Raw genomic sequence first — 22,341 nt, forward strand, 5'->3', positions numbered from 1 at the left:
AATTTTATATTTATGGAGCCCTCTTTCAAGGATTATAAGAATGTAAACAATATAACATGACCTACCACTACTTGGGACAGCATATTGGCTGGTGTTGAGAATTGGCGGAAGAAACGGCCCAAGTTTCTGAATATTTCCATCTTGAAACGAGTAAACTAAATAGATCAGATTTTATTGTTGTGAAAAGTATCCAGTAATAAGTTTAAAAGTTATTTTAACCATCTAAGGTAGCTCTATCTTTGAAAATTGTCAGTTTCACTCGTTATCTACGAGTAACTACGGGTTAGACGAAATTCTTTCAGTTATTATTATGCTGTTTGTTTTCCTAACAATAAAATAACAATAAAATTAACTGGTAGTTAGGTAAGTACTAATTATTTTCTAAAACTTATATGTAGATTGGTCTCACGCTATGATTAATATAGGTATCACTAGATTTGCTTGATGCTTCGTAACAGCTAAGCGCTAAGTAGAAGTTTTACAGTGCACTATTTAACATCATGCACTTGTCAATCAGTTTACCACAATAGTACACAAATTGACGAGGATCGAACTAACGAACCGAATCGGCAGTCCGTCATCGTTACACTATTGTCGCCAATACTTATCCATGTGTATAGGGACTGACATAACAAGGGACATAAATGACAAATGGTAATTTAATGTTATATACTCGTAGGTACGATTGAAATTGCAATGATATTGGTCTGACAGGAACGGCAAAGAAAGTGAGCACACTCCCGTACTATTAGAAGTCAGTGCTTATTCATGCAATTGCCAAGATATCTTAAAGTTTCTATCGATAATTTTTCTTTTCTGTGTGAAATTATAGAAATCATCTTTTCAATTGGTAATATATTATCATCTATAGGTGATGATGACAGTGATTACGAGAGTACCACTACAACAAGCACCCTTCTTGAAAGAAAAATACAACGTGAGTAATGATATAAATGAAAAATTATAATACATATAAAGTAACCGTAAGATAAAGATATAATTTAGATTTTATTACACACCAGGGCTTATAGCTCAACAAGAAGAGCGGGAAGCCAGAAAGGAAGCAAAAGAGCAAAGAGAAAAAGAGAAAGCAGAAGCACGAGAGGCAAGAAGGGAAGCGAAACAGGCTAGAAGAGAAGAGCGTCTCGCAGAACGTCTTGCCAGGCGTATCGCTAGACGAATGCGTCGTCGTGGCCAAACTGTCAATAACAGCTCTGAGAACAGTAACAGTTCTGAGAGTGTCATCAGTGGCAGTGAGGACAGCGGTATCGATGTCAGCGAATCGGTCAATGACAGTGCTGAAAGTAACAATACCAGTAGTGAAAATTCTGGTGAAGAAATTGTTAAAGGTAATTTAAATCATGCCTTTTAAAATCACGTTTTAAAATCAAACTAGTTAATTTTAGAATTCCAACAGAACCTCAGATCCTGATACAACCATTACCTATTTTTGTTTTGACTATCGGACACAAAATTAAATTACCTTTTTACCCAACTACGCCACACAAAGAAGGGCACCTTCCTAATGTGTTTATTTTCATTCACAGATAGCGAAGAATCTACAGAAAATAGCAGTAACTTGAGTGAAGATGATGATAGCATCGAAAGGCGGAGCAGTGAGTCCTTAAGCATACGAGTGTTTAGAACTTAGTTAAAAATCTAATATATAGTTAAGTATTTTTTAGGTGTAACATGTTGATTGGTAATTTTGTTTCGCTATTTGTAACGATATTGTGGTCGATATTTCATTTTGTTTTCGATTATTTTATTGTTTTCATTAAAATAGTCGTTTCATTGAAGGTTTCCTAGCTCGAGCGATTCTGCGGCTTTTTGGACTGTTCCATCGTGGCAAAAATGACACAGAAAGTAGCGACAGTAATGAGAGTAGTGAAGGTAGTCTTTTAATTAAAAATATTGGTAATCTTTTTATATACCTGCATTAAAACAATTTTAATCCAAAAAGATTAAAACGCATTCTTATTTTTTAAGGTGAAACATCAGATGAAGATAATGATGAAGATGACAGTAGTGACAATAATGAAAGCAATAAAAAACAAAGTGAGTATTTACCTACTAGATGTAGATGTACTAATTTAAAACAGAACTGGTTGATAACGCGTACCTGGATAAAATTTTAGGACTCATTGGCTGATGCCCGTTTTCACCATCAATCCCAAATTTTTAGTAACCCCTATGATAATACATAACAGGAATTTTGTTTACATAGGGGTCACTTAAAATTAAGGATTGATGGTGAAAACGGGCATGAATCTCCTAAACATTGCCTTAACTTTGTCTCTTAAATATAAACCTGCTAAGTATAGTTCGTAAAACGTATCAAAGACTTGACGACAAGATTCCTCTCATCCAATCTGAGAGGAAAGGGGCAGAGGTTGAATTTTAACCGATATCACACCCAAACACTGTACAAGTACTGTAGATTGATTGTAAATAAAGCGAGGTTCCCTTATTCATAAGACAGACGACGACTAGGCGACTGTAAGAGTAGGCGAACACCGTTGATTTTTAGTTGGCCGATAGTTGTGCCCGATTTTAATTTGTATGAAGAATCGGCCAAATCGAATCGGCGTAGTGTGCGCGCTCACATACATGCCCATACTGATCAACTGCCCGACTAAACTATCGGCCGACGAAAAATCAACGGTGTGCGCCTACTCTAAGTTATAACAATGTAAATCTATCACAGGTCTCCTAGCTCGCTTGATAAAACGCGTCGAAGGAAGATTCAACCGAAGTTCTGGGACTAATGACGATTCTGAGAGTGACGAGGATAGCGACAATACCAGTAGCAACGAAAGCAATGAAGGTATAATAAAATTATGTCTAACTAATTTTCTATCAGATCAAAATCAGAAGGTTTTTAATGTTTAAATATTTTTATTTATTTAATTGTATCCTGAAAATACTTCTAGAGCTTCCAAAGAAAATTTGCTTTTTAAATTAAAATTTAATATTTACAGAAAATAACTCAATCAAGGCGATTAAAAACAGTAATAGTCCAGTCAATAAAGCATTATAGATGGAAAACTGTAGAACACAATTTCTGACTTCAGGACTTTATTTAGACTAGTTAGGAGGTGAACATAGCAAAAGTCCCCGCCCTTAGCCCTTGAGCCGGCGGGGAGAGGGGGGTTTAAAGGTGCCACTTTTCGGTTTTTCGCTTAATCCTCGGAAACTATGCGTCCTAGTGACATGACTACTTTGAACCAAAAAAAGCATATTCAATTTGCTACAGGTGAGATGGACAAGTTTTTCTATAAATTGTATAGTTTTCGCGGCATCTGCTCTAGAAGGTCTGTAATATTGGAAATTTTATGTTTGTCTTACATGTTTCCATCAGGAGAAAATCGACTAAATCAACATTAAGCAATCATTCTAGACATGCGGGAGCATGTTAAGCCTAGTTCCAGGGAGGGGACTGCACCGTGCGTATATTTAGACGAACCACTTTGAGCCACTTTTGACTCCTCATCACTCAAAAACTACTGTGCATTAACACTTCAAATTTGGCCCATGTATTGAGACTTGCAAGATATACATCAGCTTCAAATTTCATAAATATGCCTCAAACGGTTCTTTAGATATTGACGTCCAAAAATCTACATGTCTGACCTATAGACCAAATTCTAACCACTTCCAGATGACCTCGAAGGTTCAAATTTGGCATCGAGAAAGGTAGTTATTGTAAATACATAGGAACAAATAAAAAACCAGTAAATTTTAACATTTCACATGTGATAGATAGATTTTAGTGCTCTAAATATCGATTTTTGAACGTCAATACCTAAATAACCGTTTGAGGTATATTTATGAAATTTGAAGCTGATGTATATCTTGCAAGTCTCAATACATGAGCCAAATTTGAAGTGTTAATGCACAGCAGTTTTTGAATGATGAAGAGTCAAAAGTGGCTCTAATTGGTTCGTCTAAATATACGCACGGTGCAGTCCCCTCCCTGGAACTAGGCTTAACCTGCTCCCGCATGTCTATAGTGTTTGCTCAATGTTGATTTAGTCGATTTTCTCCTGAAAGGAACATGTAAGACAACAATAAAATTTCCAATTTTACAGACCTTCTAGAGCAGATGCCGCAAAAACTATACAAGATATATAAAAACTTGACGGTCTCACCTGTAGCAAATTGAATAAGCTTTTTTTGGTTCATAGTAGTCATGTCACTAGGACGCATAGTTTCCGAGGATTAAGCGAAAAACCGAAAAGTGGTATCTTTAAACCCCCCCTCTCCCCGCCGGCTCAAGGGCTAAGGGCGGGGACTTTTGCTATGTTCACCACCGAACTAGGCTAAATAAAGTCCCGAGGTCAGAAATTGTGTTCCACGGATTTCTCTCTACACCGTCGTTAAGGCATTCATTGACTGGACTATAATTAGTCTTATTCTTATACAAAAAGCAATAATGTTTTCAGGTCTATTCAATAGGCTACTGGATTTCCTGGATAAGATATTTAACAGAAAGAAAGGTGAAGATGACAGTATAACTACCACAGAAGAAACCTCTACTGACAGTACGGGTACCAATGACAGTACAACTGACAGTACTGGTAGCAATGACAGTACAACTGCGACAGAAGAAACCTCTACTGACAGTACTGGTACCAATGACAGTACCACTGACAGTACTGGTACCAATGACAGTACAACTGCGACAGAAGAAACCTCTACTGACAGTACTGGTACCAATGACAGTACCACTGACAGTACTGGTACCAATGACAGTACAACTGCGACAGAAGAAACCTCTACTGACAGTACTGGTACCAATGACAGTACCACTGACAGTACTGGTACCAATGACAGTACAACTGTGACAGAAGAAACCTCCACAGACAGTACTGGTAGCAATGACAGTACCACTGCGACAGAAGAAACCTCCACTGACAGTACTGGTACCAATGACAGTACAACTGAAGGTACTGGTACCAATGACAGTACAACTGACAGTACTGGTACCAATGACAATACAACTGCGACAGAAGAATCCTCCACTGACAGTACTGGTATGAATGACAGTACAACTGTGGCAGAAGAACCCTCTACTGACAGTACTGGTACCAATGACAGTACCACTGACAGTACTGGTACCAATGACAGTACAGCTAACAGTACTGGTACTAATGACAGTACAACTGACAGTACTGGTAGCAATGACAGTACAACTGCAACAGAAGAAACCTCTGCTGACAGTACTAGTACCAATGATAGTACAACTGACAGTACTGGTAGCAATGACAGTACCACTGACAGTACTGGTACCAATGACAGTACCACTGACAGTACTGGTACCAATGACGGTACAACTGCGACAGAAGAAACCTCTACTGACAGTACTGGTACCAATGACAGTACCACTGACAGTACTGGTACCAATGACAGTACCACTGACAGTACTGGTACCAATGACAGTACCACTGACAGTACTGGTACCAATGACAGTACAACTGACAGTACTGGTACCAATGAAGGTACAACTGCAACAGAAGAAACCTCTACTGACAGTACTGGTACCAATGACAGTACCACTGACAGTACTGGTAGCAATGACAGTACAACTGCGACAGAAGAAACCTCCACTGACAGTACTGGTACCAATGACAGTACCACTGACAGTACTGGTACCAATAACAGTACAACTGTGACAGAAGAAACCTCTACTGACAGTACTGGTACCAATGACATTACAACTGACAGTACTGGTACCAATGACAGTACAACTGTGACAAAAGAAACCTCTACTGACAGTACTGGTACCAATGACAGTACCACTGACAGTACAACTGTGACAGAAGAATCCTCCACTGACAGTACTGGTATGAATGACAGTACAACTGTGGCAGAAGAACCCTCTACTGACAGTACTGGTACCAATGACAGTACCACTGACAGTACTGGTACCAATGACAGTACAACTGACAGTACTGGTACTAATGACAGTACAACTGACAGTACTGGTACCAATGACAGTACAACTGCAACAGAAGAAACCTCTACTGACAGTACTGGTACCAATGACAGTACCACTGACAGTACTGGTAGCAATGACAGTACAACTGTGACAGAAGAAACCTCCACTGACAGTACTGGTACCAATGACAGTACCACTGACAGTACTGGTACCAATGACAGTACAACTGTGACAGAAAAAACCTCTACTGACAGTACTGGTACCAATGACAGTACCACTGACAGTACTGGTACCAATGACAGTACCACTGCGACAGAAGAAACCTCTACTGACAGTACTGGTACCAATGACAGTACCACTGACAGTACTGGTAGCAATGACAGTACAACTGCGACAGAAGAAATCTCTACTGACAGTACTGGTACCAATGACAGTACCACTGACAGTACTGGTACCAATGACAGTACAACTGCGACAGAAGAAACCTCCACTGGCAGTACTGGTACCATTGACAGTACAACTGCGACAGAAGAAACCTCCACTGACAGTACTGGTACCAATGACAGTACAACTGCGACAGAAGAAACCTCTACTAACAGTACTGGTACCAATGACAGTACAACTGTGACAGAAGAAACCTCCACTGAAAGTACTGGTACCAATGACAGTACAACTGCGACAGATGAACCCTCTACTAATAGTACTGGTACCAATGACAGTACAACTGCGACAGAAGAAACCTCCACTGACAGTACTGGTACCAATGATAGTACAACTGTGACAGAAGAAACCTCCACTGACCCTACTGGTACCAATAACAGTACGACTGACAGTTCAGGCACCAATGACAGTACAACTATGACAGGAGAAACCTCCACTGACAGTACTGGTACCAATGACAGTACAACTGACACCAATGTCAATAGCACTGATACCTATGACAATACAACTGACACCAATGTCAATAGCACTGATACCTATGACAATACAACTGACACCAATGTCAATAGCACTGATACCTATGACAGTACAACGGAAACTAGTGTCAATAGTACTGATACCTATGACAATACAACTGACACCAGTGTCAATAGTACTGATACCTATGATAGTACAACTGACACCAATGTCAATAGTACTGATACCTATGACAGTACAACGGAAACCAAAGTCAGTAGCACTGATACCTATGACAGTACGACGGATACTAATGTCAATAGCACTGATACCTATGACAGTACAACTGACATCAATGTCAATAGTACTGATACCTATGACAGTACAACGGATTCCAATGTCAACAGCACTGATACCTATGACAATACAACTGACACCAATGTCAATAGCACTGATAACTATGACAGTGCCACCAGCCAAGCAGTCAGCAGCGATGAAAGTTCTACCAACAGTATTTACACCACTGTCACTACTGAATATACTAATTCTATCAGCAATGTTACTGACAACAGCACTGACAGTACAAGTTAGTATTTCAAACCTTCTGTTTGTTTATTCACAAGTTTCACATTTAGATATTTATCTAATTTAGGAACAAAAGAGTGAAAATTTTAATTTTTTAATTCAACTGGTTTTAAATAAATAATTTCTTTTACTTATTTAAACTAACACTAATCGTAATAATCAACATTTTAATATAGATACTACTGATCAATAGGTGACACCGTGATTACAAACAACGATGAAGACGAAGTTGTCTTTGAAGACATATTGATAAGTGATGGTTCCAGCACTTCCAGCAACTCTACTTATAACACTACGGATACCGGTATCGATACCACTAATAATGCCAATCACAACACTACTGACACCGGTATCGATACTTATAACAGTACCAGTTATACATATTTTATGTTATAAATAATAGTACAACTGTAAGTAACACCACAGAGAACAGCTCTACAAATGCTACGACGTCCTCTAAGCTCTGGTGGAGGAAGATTTGTCTATTCTTTTGTAATAATTAACAAATAATTTAACAATAAACAAAGTAATTGTTAAAACGGCGTGCCCACACGACGCGGAGATAGATCTAAAGGGAAATAATTACTAGGTACTTTATGAAAAAACTAGCTTTTGCGAAATTTAATTTGTTATAGATCGTCATAAATTATAGCCTATATATTATTCTGGGTTATAAACAATAATACTGTAAAGTTTCATCAAAATCCATTCAGTAGTTTTTGCGTGAAAAGTAACAAACATCCAGACATCCAAACTTTCGCATATTAGTAGGAAGGTTATGCCATTGAAAAAAAGAGTTATTAGTTTTCCCGAATTTCAAATATTTAAAGGGAAACTTCCCTATTCATGAACCTTGATTGCACAAGGTGTTATTTGCAACACTCGCACTAACAATTTATTTTAATTAAACTTTAATGCCATTGGGCGTTCTCTGTCAGATAAACTTTGGACCAATTATATTTAAATTAATTTGATTTATTTTAAGATGTTACCTACGTCTCTAGGTGGGAGTACTATGAGCACAAAAACCATTTTCCCCGCCATATTTTTAACGTGTGTCGTGTGGCTGTACGCTCCAGTTATCACGGTGGAATTCGGTCGTTTTAATTATTAAGATTTTTTTTTTAATTAAATAGTGCATTTATTTAGCTTAAGGTTCTATATTTTGTTGTACCTACATAGGTAATTCGCAAATAAATAGCGTTCTACATAAACATTTGGTGAAACTGGCATTTAATTATTAATTGTTTTAACCTTAATTAGTGCAACAGTCATCATAATTTCCAGTTTTTAAATTTATCAGTCATGGAGTAAACGTATTTATGGAATGAATAACATTTATAACATCATTAATCATTTAACACATAGGAATAAGTTTACAAAATTTTAATAAGTTTATCCAGCATTTCTTCACGGAAATGAACCCTATATTTATTATTTATTCAATTCGTACAATAGTTAAGTGATGGATTTAGGGAAATTTTTGTTTAGTTTTATCTACCTCTAGTTTAAGTAATTGTCAACCTGCTCTGTATAGTCTTTTTCACCTAAGATGATTCGTATGACGTTTCGAGTTTGAAAGTTATAGAGATGTCACATAACTAAACCATAGCGATTTATCTATCGATTTTTTTCTAAGAGTTAGTGAAACCTACTTTTAGAGAAATATTTTGTATATGTGTTATTTAACAAAAAAACATGTTTTTTTAATTACAAATATTATTGTAAGGGCATTTCTACGGGGACGACCGATCGACCTACTGGGGCGAAAAAAGTACCTTTAAAATTGAAGTACGGACTTGAAAAAAATCACACGTATTTATAGGACTCTTGACTTGATGGAGAGCATATTTAGAAGACCCCCAGGTTTTACAGCTCGCCTTGAAAAAATCCGAAAGTTCAAAAACGGGCGAAATTTGGCCTAAAATGGAGTGTCCGGTTTCCAGAATTTACTCGTTTTTGCTTCATAACTTTTGAAATAATAACTTCCCCATTATGAAACCCGCATTCACAGAACAAGGGATAGTTAATAAAGCTATATAAATGAGTTTCTTTATTGCAAGTCCTTGGGTTTTAATACAGTAACACATTTAAATTTTGTCCGACGTGTGTGCCTCAATTCCGTGATTTTTACTTTTGTGCTCCTATATCACTAACAACGCACAATACGAACACCCACGACTGATTCCCATAAACTAGCAGTTGCACTCGAGTGGTCGAGCAGTATAAAAGAGGGATCAGTCGCTTGGAGGAGCATTTTTCAGAGGTTTGAAATCACTCAGAATTTTTGGTCACTGGTCATTTCTCAAACCGGTGTGCGATATTAATAATGTTCATGAAGTATTTAATGAGATTACTGCTGAATTAATTAAGTATTTAACTGATATCTGCCATTACGTTTGGTAGAAATCGTTGTAATTTATAATATTTTCGAGTAATTTGATGAAATGTGATTTTTCCTCAATTCCGTGGATCTCAATTCCGCGGAATACGGGGCATCGAATTGAGAAAACACGTACACCGAATTGATATTAAATGAAAATAGATACTTTAATTGTGCTATAAATTGTTTGTGTAACTTAAAATAATAATGAAATCAATAGAGCATAATAATAGGGTGAACTACCAATCATTGGACCGTACCAGTCATTGGACAGAAGACAATAAAACTAATTTTTTGAGGTTTCGTTAAAAAAATACATATGCATGCTATCTTATTAAAATAATTCTTCCAGGTTCTTCCCTCGACCTTCACCAGATCGTCGGTCTACCTAGTGGGGGCCTGCTCACTGGTCCGTGGTTTCCACTCGACAACTTTTCAGTCCCAACAGACATTATCTGTACGAGCTATGTGCCCCGCCCACTGCTACTTGATTTATGCAATTTCACGGGCTATGCCGGTCACTTTGGTTCTCTTGCCGATATTCACATTTCTGATTCTTATTAGGCTCATAGTAAGCGACCAAGTTTCACATCCATACACCATCACTGGCAACACACACTGGTAAAAGACTTTTGTCTTAAGACGCTGCGGTATTTCAGACGTAATAGCGAAGCTTCCCGATCGATGCTTAGCTGAGTCGAATTCAGCGATAGACCTCTTTCTCAAAGTTGGACCTAACTATCTGGACTCTTGTCCCAGGTATACACAATTGTCAACAACTTCGAGTGTAGTCTCCAACATTCAGAGGAGTGGGTGCAACACGGACATTTGACATGATTTTTGTCTTGTCCATGTTCATTTTGAGACCCACTTGTTGAAAGGCTCTACGGAGGCCATGACTCCGATATCATCCCCGATATCGCGACTCCTTGGTCTTCTGTATTATCTGCCGTAGCGTACCTGTGTACCATAATACTAAAGCCTTTTCGGAAACAAGCTTGTTCGGAAGACTGGAAGTCGTCGAATCTGCGAGCGAGATGATTCGTAAGGACTCTCGAAAACAGCTTGTAAACACGCCTCATAAGTGAGATGAGTCTATAATGCTATCACCACACTTCTGTGCCATGCCGCGATGCCGGAGGCGTTTTTTCTTCGAGAATGACGTAATTGAACTGCTTCTGTAGAGCCTTTAGTACCGGCGAAGCTCAGCTATAATGCCGTAACACCTGGTGCCTTGTTGTATTTCAGCTATTTGAGTGCCATTTTAATCGTGTACAAACTGACGTCCGATATAATATCTTCGGTATAGTGTCAGGTCAATCTAGCTCTTGGGTTTTGCAATATTTTTATGTTTAAGGTTAAGAATAAATAAACAAAGAGACCCTGTGTTATGTATTTATTTGTTTTATTTAAATAAAATTAAAATAATATATAAAAATTAAGAATTTATTATAGTTCCTTATTAAAAAATTGAACATATTGATTAGGATTTTTGTTTTATTACATTGGTATTTCAAACACATAAACCTAAAATGAATCATCTAACTAATAGACCAACAATCAGATATCAAAACGTTTTAAGTATTTATTATATTAATTATTGAAATACATTAGGTATTTCTTCATAATGTCATCAATTCTAAGTTTGCGGAGCGATTTTTATATTTGAAGATTCATTTCTCAATTCCGTGATTCATTTTCTCAATTCGGTGCTCTCTCAATTCGATGCTTAACATTTCTCATAAACCACTTTTCAATATTTAGTGACAATGCTATTTTTACATTCAGAATGGAGTAACATTTATTTTTTTGTATTGAAACTACTTAAAAAACTAAATATAAATTTTAGCACCGAATTGAGAAAAAATACACCGTACAGTAGAAATGCCCGTAACAATTTTTTATTGATAATAATCAAATTCCATGGACTTCGTGTTCAAAAAAACGATTCCTAAAAAGTTCTGGTTCTATTTCTTTAAATTAAAAACTATTAATTTATTTTCAATGCGTTTATTAAAGTCAACAATCGAAAAATATAGTTGATTTTTGAGATGTTTTTAATAACTAAGTAATCACTACAATCGATTAATGAACCGCGGAAATAATCGATTTTGTTATACAACAAATACCCCAGCACTAAATCTATTCCGTTTCACACATTGCGTACATTAAATAAAAAATATTTTTACATCGTATTTAATTAAAATATAATCAAAATAGACTCAGATTTTACTATATATTTCAAGACAAGCAGTTAATTTTTTTTTATTATATTGCTAATGAAATACAAATATTTTTTCAAAAATATTCTGCATATGTAGTATGCGTAATATGGATAACCTTAAAGTGTCATACGGATCATCTTAGCTGAAAAAGACTATAATTAGCCTATAATAAAGTTTTTTGAGAATTAATTCGTGTTTTTGTCTTGTTATTACGACGGTCCCATGATTTCTCCCGTGATGACTGACAGTATCGTATCAAAAAACTAATATTTATATATATATTTTTTTTAATTCTTTAGGGGCTTAAATCGATGGAATTTTGGCTATGATGCAATGTTATAAATATTGCAAGTAAGGTAGGTACTGCAACATGCTTTTTCAAAAACTATATGCTATCTGCCAAATACACGTTACTAGGTTTTAAAATATAAAACAAGGAAAAAAACATCTGTAAAAACTACGTAAAACCTGCTCATGAAGTCATGATTTCAATTAGACACAAAGTCAAAACTAATTTGAAGATAACTATACCAACTTAATTATGTATGTTTTTCAAAGGCGAATACCTATTTCTACACTAATATTATAAAGAGGAAAACTTTATTTGTTTGTTTGTTTGTTTGGTTGTAATGAATAGGCTCAAAAACTAATGGACCATTTTTAAAAATTCTTTCACCATTCGAAAGCTTCATTATCTACGAGTAACATAGGCTAAATTTTATTTTGGAAAAACATAGGGTTCAGGGGTCCACGCGCGCGAAGCCGCGGGCGGAAAGCTAGTATACAGATAAACACAGATCTCATAATGGGATTTTGAAACAAATTCATTTTAAGCCTCTGAGCAGTGTCTTTCAAGAGGAATATGATCTTAATTAGCTTTTTCACCCAGCAGTTAGTTCTAAAGCTCGGTCTGTACTCGCACACTCACTGCGGGCGCCCGTCGCACAGTCGCGACAGCAATATAATTACGCGCGAGCGATAAGGATGGGTGGCTTGGGGTCATTGGACAAAATTCTACGTGCTCGCAGACCAGACTATAGCTAGCAGTTAATATAAATAAACTGAGAAATGATCGCTTACCTTGATAAAGTCCGAAGGAACTATTGCTGAAAGTCCGTGTAATTCCCAGAGACGTAGTCACCCATTCCAAGAACACAAAAAATATCTTGAAAAATGATTGACACACACAAATGCACAATACACTAACTTGTTTAAAAACAATACCGAACGCGAAATAAGTAATAACAGGACAATGCTAATACGAGTAGCAGCGATTCGCAAGACGTCCTGAACCGAACTGATGCAAATTGTGCCCTGTTTGACAGTTGGAATGTGCGAACCGCCGAACTACCCTCTTTTTCCGAGTGGATCGCGATAGGTATTTTTACAATTACCCTCAAAATTATAATCGTTACGTCAACACTGTCATAATATTATGGCGTCAAACCCTACAGCCCATTGAACTCGGTTCGTCACGCTGTTTATGGCGATGTTGTATTGTATGGCAAAAATATTTTTTACACCTCATTTCGCCAATGCGCAATGGCCTAATGCACTCTAGTGTGTTTGTTATTCTAAACTTGAAGCATCACAGCTGACAGCAGATAACCCAATATTTTAAGGTTATGAACTTATAAGTTATTAAATGCAGGGCAACAAATTTGAATTTAGAACGTCAAAATTTTAAAGACAAACGTCACCATATGATTATTTTTCAATTTCGCTTGAAATGAGGCAAAGGCATGACGACACAATAACGGAAAATTTTGAATTTGGAAGAAAAATAATTAACTCCATATTAGAACCACAGCAAAAGCAATTCACCAAAGCTTTTGTAGCTTACATACATAATTTTGTAATTCATGAAAGGTTCGGACAAACCAACGCGTGCAGCGATGGCGATAGCGATGGCGACCACTGCGCGTGCAAAAGTTGTTTCACACTGCCGCGACCGCGATGGCGATCACTGCGCGTGCAGGTTGTCACTGTCACCACAATTGTCACGCATATTGTCAATCACGCCTATTCGGCAAAATGGAAACTGAATTAAATGATTTGTTTGGAGCTTTTGATGCAATTGAGACAGTGGAAACACTTTTTCACTCAAGTTTATTCAGGCGCCCATATTATATTATTGAATGAGACAGGATTACATGCGGTATAGGTAGTAGGTATTGGTTACTCATAACCAAGCTATATTTCTGGCTTCGTTTGTAGTCCCTAGAGCCCTAACAATACCTTTTAATTAGATTTAAAGAAAGGTTTGTTAGGAAGGAGGACTGCACTAAGGCTTTCTTGGCCTCAGTGGGGGAAATGAAACACAACGCGGACGGTTGATATCTGGTTTATTACTGTTATGCTATTGCTATATACAAGATTTACATAATGTACACAATTCAATGTGTCCAGTCCAATGTGCCGTCGGTGTAGAGTGCCTACGGTGCACGTTCGTTCAGGTTTCATGGACCAGTCGGCTAGCATGTTGTAGGTCGCGGTCGATGCTGACGTGCTCGTTCAGTATCCTATAATAGGATTTTATCCAATTCATCTTTTTCCTTGAGGGAAAAAATTTGCCCCCATTACCTTTTACCATTGTCGTTCTTATCGTTAAATCGCACAAAACTACACAGAACTCAACACAACATCTATCAAAATCAATTTACATTTTCATTTTTGGTGCAACAGTCATCTTGACATTTACTTTTTTTAAGGCAAAGGAAATTACATTATGCACCCAAACCACAGAGTACATAATAGTCCAAATATTTTTTTTGTCTTTAATAATAACCCAAAAATACAAAAAGACATCAGTTTTGATCAACTAGGTGTTTCTAGTGGCACTAAATTAACGACTGAGACGTTTGATGACTTTAATTAGGTTTTTATTTATGGCATACTTAGAATTGCTCTAGGGCCTTTCAGAAAGCTGCAGACATGTACATTCTCAATTATTTTGTTCTGCGGATAATATCCCAATTTTATTTATGAAGTTGAAGAAGCAGGTTCGTGAGAAAACTAGAATAATTTGTTTATTACATAAAAATAAATTCTGATATTGATACTTTATTCTAAAACCTTTTTTATTATTCAAGTAGGTCAGACTAGTGGTATGTTATGAATAATTCATTTTTAATTGTGTAAAAACTTTTTAACAGATCCTACTTACTATTTATTACATCGATTTTAAAAAACAGAAACGTCACAGTGTCAAATGTCGCGACGATCGCTGATCGCTGCGTGCAGACGCTGCATAGATCGCCGCGACCAATGACAGGACGCGTTGATGTGAACTCATCGCTACAAATTCATACACGCTGTCTGGTCGCCATCGCCATCGTCATCGTGCACGCCGGCTGCACGCGTTGGTCTGGTCTAACCTGAAGGGAAAACTTTGGTGGTAATGAGGAAAATCCACGTTTTCCAAGTTGCCCTATAATTTCGTAACGTCATCATTAAAGAGGCACCTGAATAAAACAACTAAATTGCTCATGTCATGTAACGTTACGCTAGAGTGCCGACACCTTAAGATCCCTGGTAGCTGTCCAGCGCTCACAAACCAAAATTACGTCTTGTCAGGCCAATCGTTTGACCTTACCAAAGTCAAGGACAGCAGTCTCCGAATCTGATCACCCCGAATTAGGCCGTCTCCCTTTGTTCCCCTGTCACCGAGACTGACGTGTGACCGTGTCGCATCCGACGACTTGACGCAGCGTGACCGGTCACCGATTATCACCTGTATATATATGCTGGATGCGCGAATAAAGGCATATTATATTTGGGCAACATGACACGAGCAGTTTTGGTAGTGGTTTTAGCTGTGATGGCGATTGGATTATCTGCACGCGGTAAGTTATCCACCTTTTACTTGGAAAGACCATGACACCCTCCAGCGGGATGGATGCAAGATGGCAGACAATGGTTGAAAGAGGCTGGCTGGAGAATAAGATCAGAAGGTGCTTAGGGGCAGGCCTATATCCAGCAGTAGACGAAATAAGGAGTGTGAATTGTCATTTTAGTTAAATTTACCTGTTCCATTTCATTTTCTTCGACTTATTTATTTAATACTATTTCCCCTATCTCAAGGCATTCGCGTAAGACGCGGCTACAACAACAGCGGCTACGGCTCAGGCGGGTACGGGCGCGGGAGCGATGAGGGCGACGCCAGCGTCAGCCAGGAGGGCAGCAGTGGCTGCAATGGCAGCGGCAATAGCGGGAGAGGCTATGGGAACAGGTGATGAGGCACATCTAAACAGCTCCTATCTCAAGGCATTCACATAAGACGTGGCTATAACAACAGCGGCTACGGCACATACCAGCGTCAGCCAAAAGGACAGTAGTGGCTGCAACGGCAGCGGCTACAGCGGGAGAGGCAGGTGATCAGGCTGCTTTTACACTTATCTTATGAAAGGTAGAGTACATTTGCAGCACAGCCCATTAGTATTTCGATTTGCCACACAAATGTATCAGTCCCTGTAGGACATATTCTCGAATTTCAAAAAATCAACATCACAAAATATAGATCTAATTTCAGAACAATAATTTAATATTTTATGTAGAGACAAACTCTAAGTTTCACTGTTACATAGCTAGGTAATACTTAACCGTTTTTACTGTAAAATAATCCACCTTTCAATAAACAAAGCTGTAGTTGCTTCTAAGCAAGACGGGCTAGTTTGATACCACTTCTAACAGAAAACTTTTTACGACTTAACTTACGACAAGGGAGAACTAATGACAGTGACCACTAGTGAACTGCAGTGGCAAGCAATTTTCACCACTTACGCACATAGGTAATACTTAATAAGAAATTGTCGGTGGTTCAGAACGGACTACTATGCATGCGGAGAGGTCGCGGGTTCCATACCCGGCCGGGCAGAAATTGAAATAATGAATCTTAATTTCTGTGACGGGTCTGGGTGTTACTATGTATAATATGTATGTATTTAAATAAAAGTATAAATATAAGTAGTACATCCGTCAAGCTAGCACCCATAACACAAGCATATAAGTTGCTTACTTTGGGGCTAGCTGGCGCTGTGTGAAATTGTCCAAAGATTTATTTTTATTTATTAGGTAATTGGTTTTCCTTGACAGCGGCAGTCGCGAGCTGGCCTACCACAAGGACGGGCGGTCGTCCTCCGAGCGCGTGCGAGGAGGACGCTCCTTCGCGTCCGCCTCCGCCTCCGCCACCGCCTTCAATCAAAACCTGAGGAGCAACCTCGTTAAAGCATAGTTGTTGGGATGAAACTGATAATTAATATGGGGCTAGTTAAGAATTAGTTTGTAGACTTTTGTATAATTAGATAAAGCATAGCATAGATAGATACTATTATAAGATCAATTTACCTAATGTAAGATTATGTAATGTACGAGTAAAATTTACACTCATTATTAAATTAACCTAGAACCTACCTATATCTTTTATTTATTAATTTTTATTAAAGTTTATACAAGTACGTAAACCGCCCTCCACTTTAGTGGATGAGGCTCATAGTCCAGCAGTGGACTGTAAAGGGCTGTTGAAGTAGGTGCGTATACGATATTAATATTAAACATTGCAATAAGCATGAAAATTTCATTAAATTCTATGCCAAAGTACACGTGAAACCGGTCAGATTGAATATAATCACACACAAATTAAAAATCTTCAAACAACAACGGATACGAAAAGAAGAAGAAGACCTCTACTACTCGTATAGCTATTTACTCATCACTCTACTATACCATTGGCCGCTAGTGAAAACTTATGTAGGTATTCCCACACTACAGCAACTAAAAGTGCATTTATTTTACCTATGTAAAGAATGCCTTTTTCCTTTTTTTTCCTTTTTGTTCTTCTCCCTCTTTTGAGGTCGCATGCGCCTGGACTCCTTGACTGCGTGGTGCGTGACTGGCCACTTAGAACTTTTTCAGATTTTTCTCATCGACATTTTCATTTCTCAATTGTTTTTACTTTCGAATTTATTTTCGGCTATATTTTTCACGCCTTGACTCGGACCTCAACTAAAGTTTTAGTGAGTAAATTAATTTATGCAATTTTATTAGTGCGTGAACTAAACAAATAACGGTGTGACGAATTCGTGTAAAATCGAATCACTTTTTATTATGAATTCGTCAGAGCCCAAGCAAACAACGTTAAACTCTTCTATGTAATTAGTTTGCTAAATGCTAATGGTAAGTTAATTCATTTCATTTGAAGGTGTAATCAGTTTTGTAAATCTAGATTTAGAAAAGGTACTTGACTAGTGAAATGAAGGTACCATTTTATCATCATTGTAAGATAGCTTTGAACTGCTGTCATACACATTATACTCCGCTGTTCATAGCTCTATATCACCTCTCTCCCTAGTCTTCCTTCGCCCTTCGAATTCATTTATGTATTTATTATCTATTCTACAAAGCAAGTCATTGTCCATTCAAAAGGTATGTTATTAGGTAGCAATTCTATTGTGTATGTAGGTACTTATTGGCGCAATTTTTGCCAATCAGCATTTTTTGCGAACCTACTAAGTGCGTTCAACTATTGTCGATCAATTCAAGGGCATCATTTCAGTGTTGAGTTCTGCATTTTTTGGTTCCTATAATAAAATTAAGTCAATATTGGATTGTGGACATATTTATTAACTAATTGCACTTAAAATCTTACTTAAATAACTTAAACTATTACTATCACATATTTTTCATGGAAATGCGGAATCTGTTTAGCGATAATGGTGGTTTGTGTTTGTAGCTAGCGGCAGATGGGAGTGTGCTACCTCTGAAACAAATGAAAGTAATTAAATACTTATAGTTATTACGAGTAAGTAAATAAGTATTATTATTCAATACAGGTAGGAAACGTTTACGCGTCTTAACAAACTACTTACCTCGAGAGAGCATAAAAAAAACGATGCGTTACAAATCTTGGCTCCAAGCCTGCGCAAACTCTTAGTAAGTTGCGACTACAGAGCTTAGTTTCTTTTTGGAAAATATACGTCACTTTAAGGGTTCGTACTTCGTAGTAGTTCGTAGTATTTACCTATACATAAATCATTATTTCACTTATCAGTTCTTCTTCTTCGTCGCTACACTCTTGCCAGAGTGGTCGTGGTCGTCATACCAGGTCCGGTGGCAAGCCTCACAATCCGTCGCCATTGCTCCCGTACTGCAGCCTTTCTTGTGCACTCGTGGAGTGGACCATTGACTTGTCAGTAAAAAAAGGTAATATTTAAGCTAAAATAACTCTGAATAAAATTTATCTTACAACGTTAACCCAGGTATCCACCGCCGGACTGGGAGCTAGCGCTGGCCGACGACTTTGAGGAAGAAAAGGACTGGCCGCCGCCGCCATGGCCTCCATAGCCGGGCCCGCCGTGCTGGCCGTGGCCGCCGTAGCCGCCGAAACCGCCACCGCCGCCGCCGCCGCCGAAACCGCCGAGTCCGCCTTCATAGTGCCGCCGCCCTCGGTCACCTGCCATTCAAAATCAAATGGATCATTGAGGTAATTTGAATTTATCAAAAAGCTTACTTGACTTTATATGATATTTCTCATTGTGTGTAGAGTGTAGATATTGTACAAATTGTAGGTACAGACAGACTGCCCATCCACTGCCCGCAGCTGGACAAAGGCCTCCCTCTTGGATTTCCATAAGGACCGGTCCTGCGCTGCCCGCATCCAGGTACTCGGTCCACCTAGTCAGACCTAGTGGGAGGCTTGCCCACACTACGTGTTCCGGCTCATGATCGCGCCGGCTCGAGAAATTTTTTGCCCCAGCGGCCATCAGTCATCATTTTCATTCCCATGAGTAGGTAAAGCTAAATAGTCATAGTCAAAGATTTAGGTCTAAAGCGCTCTATCTCTAATATTAACAAATTTTAATGTATTTACTTACTTCCCATGGTGATAGTTAACACTCGTATCTTTAACCTAACCACCAAAAACTTATTTAACTAAGTACCTAAAGTAATCAGCTATATATCACCAACTTAGCTTAATAGTTGGTGATAGCAGAGCCGATTTAACAAAAGGACTCCTGTCTCTACATACCTGGTGCAGCGATGCACGACGCGATCAAACCAGCGAAGAAAATGTACATGACAGCTTTAGACATGTTTCGGACTGGTGTGGAAGTGGACTGACGATGTGCCCACCAGTCGATGCCTTTATACCATCCTGGCACAACCGAAGTGCCAAATCATCCTATATTGTTTACGCCAGTGCGGCGAATTCCAAGTCATCCAGTTTTTAGGGCCCCACAAAAGTTTCGAAAAACAAAACCTTTATAAGATCAGTCCATGGCATGAAAAGTCAAGGAATATCTTTTCAGAATACAACATTTTTCATTAATGACTTATAAACTGTGAGCATCGTATTTAATCTTACCAAGAAGCATGAGTGATGCGATAAAAATGTAAGGAGCCCTCTAACCGCTAGTAGGACTCGCACTTGGCCAGTTTTTTAGTTATATCACGTGATTCAATATCCGAGAAACCCGACAATACTTTCAGTCGATTTGTATTTTCCCGTTAGTATAAAAAATCTACTCGACCTGAGGAAAGATTTCAGTAATAATAAATAGTTTTCATCTTGATGATTCTGCTCGGGTTAGGTATGTGCAGCCTAACCCGTAGTAGGAACAGTAGGTAATCTTATCAGAAAAATACAATGTCTTGCTTTATTTGGAAGCAATATCAATACACAGACGACATAATATATTAAAGTTACTTGTAAAAGGATGTTGAAAAGAAAATTACATAACTATCAATAATTTCGTGAAATCGTTAAAAAATTACCGTGCCGTAGCTCTCATAGTTATACCACAGATAATATAATACTAGTATATACCTAAATGTTATAGAAGCTATCGTAAGCAAAATTGAGAATGTTACTAGGTATGCAAAATCACTTGAAACCTATGTTACAGTTAAGCTTTTACATTTACAAATACATTAGTTTTTATTTCATTCAAAAATACCCAGTAGTTATGATTTTATAGGCATTCAAAGTTCGCTTAAATATTGAGTCCCGCCGACGGTCACGTGACCCCGTGTGACGTACATTCACAGCGTCCGCTCACTAGAAAACGGATATAAACATACTTAAATATTTTTTTTTGTAAATACAAACTTATTATACATATTAACACCCAGACCCATCACAGAAATTAAAATTGAACCAAACCCAAACTTGATGCGATTGTGTCGTTTTATTGCGAATTACCTTCCAGCTCCATCATTAGACCCCGATTACTATATAGAATTAAAATACTCATCAATACAAAACGAACGAGCCCAAACTCGATGCATTTAAGTCGTTTTATTATAGAGTTCCTATGGCCACCTTCCAGCTCCATCATCAGATCAGCTTCATGTCATCATAATATTGCATGGTCATCCAAATCACATGTGTATGCGAAATTCCAGCTTAATCGGTTGCCTGGAAGTGGGTCTTAATTCAGTTTGCAAGATTCCACCCATACAAATATGAGCCAGTCGTTGTAATATGACGTCACGCGCATAAAATGGCGGGCCGGCCGCCGCCCGCACTTTTAAAATTCAATATCTTGGAAACTAATTAACGTATCGAAATAATTCTTTCACGTGTATTTTTTATTTTTAACAGAGAATACAGAAAGCTAAAAAACAAAATAAGTGAACATTCTTCATTGTTGCTCCATTTTTGAAAAGAATTAAAATAATAAATCTCGGGATTTAGGTTGCAATTTTTGCGACTGATTGTACTACATTTGAGGAAAGACCTCACGATGCTATACCTAATGACTGTACATATATTTCCCGATACGGTTTAAAACGACAATAGTACCTACGTAGTAGCAGTGTGCTTATAAAAACTATACCGGGGAATTTTTGAATTCTATTTGCGCGCAATTTTCAAAGTACATAATAGAAAAACTAAAATAGAGAGAATTGATTTATTACGTTTTTTGCTTAATTCATCTCAAAATCGACTTTAATACATGTACCTACAACTGGCAATTACATAGAAATCATTTACCCCCTACACGGTTTTGTAACTCTTTTTCTGCTTTTATATGAAATCTTTTCAGTTCAAAGATTCTGTCTATTGATCGATTAGTGTAAAAAGGTACTACAATTTAAGCAAACAAAAGTTTCAATATGTTTAAAATTGAATCTACTTTTGAGCTTCCTTCTGTAATACCAAATTGGACAACTGAAATTGTATTATAGTTGACGTGGCGCGTGGTTTTGTAAAACGTACAAGGATATTTAGTTTATTATTAGAATTTCTAAGGACAGTAAGTCAGGTGTATCCAATTTACTGTGCAAGTCGTTAATTACCTGCCAGTAAC

At 37.7% G+C, this 22,341-nt stretch overlaps 3 protein-coding genes across 6 annotated transcripts; 2 read left to right on the top strand and 1 right to left on the bottom strand.

The window, feature by feature from the left end:
• The first annotated feature begins 431 nt into the window (after window positions 1-431).
• Window positions 432-11,201, top strand: LOC135080092 (serine-rich adhesin for platelets-like). 4 transcript variants are annotated; one of them, XM_063974873.1, is made up of 9 exons: window positions 432-937; window positions 1,023-1,349; window positions 1,548-1,616; window positions 1,801-1,893; window positions 1,990-2,058; window positions 2,708-2,827; window positions 4,446-4,919; window positions 4,950-7,424; window positions 7,617-11,201. In XM_063974873.1, exons 1-9 carry the CDS (start codon window positions 769-771, stop codon window positions 7,817-7,819), a joined length of 3,999 nt encoding a protein of 1,332 aa, XP_063830943.1. In that variant the 5' UTR covers window positions 432-768; the 3' UTR covers window positions 7,820-11,201. The 4 variants fall into 4 exon arrangements, with proteins under 4 accessions (XP_063830943.1, XP_063830878.1, XP_063831051.1 ...); XM_063974808.1 differs by having other exon boundaries at window positions 4,446-7,424; XM_063974981.1 differs by having other exon boundaries at window positions 4,446-7,424; window positions 7,600-7,812.
• A 4,579-nt stretch (window positions 11,202-15,780) lies between these two features.
• LOC135075052 (keratin, type I cytoskeletal 9-like) lies at window positions 15,781-17,350 on the top strand. Its single transcript, XM_063969423.1, has 3 exons — window positions 15,781-15,876; window positions 16,115-16,262; window positions 17,126-17,350. Exons 1-3 carry the CDS (start codon window positions 15,816-15,818, stop codon window positions 17,262-17,264), a joined length of 348 nt encoding a protein of 115 aa, XP_063825493.1. The 5' UTR covers window positions 15,781-15,815; the 3' UTR covers window positions 17,265-17,350.
• A 1,281-nt stretch (window positions 17,351-18,631) lies between these two features.
• On the bottom strand, window positions 18,632-20,166 carry LOC135075064 (uncharacterized). Its single transcript, XM_063969428.1, has 3 exons — window positions 20,058-20,166; window positions 19,275-19,481; window positions 18,632-18,788 (listed from the first exon to the last, which is right to left on the bottom strand). The coding sequence occupies exons 1-2, from the start codon at window positions 20,119-20,121 to the stop codon at window positions 19,279-19,281; spliced, it is 267 nt and encodes an 88-aa protein (XP_063825498.1). The 5' UTR covers window positions 20,122-20,166; the 3' UTR covers window positions 18,632-18,788; window positions 19,275-19,278.
• Between the last annotated feature and the right edge of the window lie 2,175 nt (window positions 20,167-22,341).

This window comes from Ostrinia nubilalis, chromosome 1 (genome assembly GCF_963855985.1).
Source record: "Ostrinia nubilalis chromosome 1, ilOstNubi1.1, whole genome shotgun sequence".
NCBI lineage: Eukaryota > Metazoa > Arthropoda > Insecta > Lepidoptera > Crambidae > Ostrinia > Ostrinia nubilalis.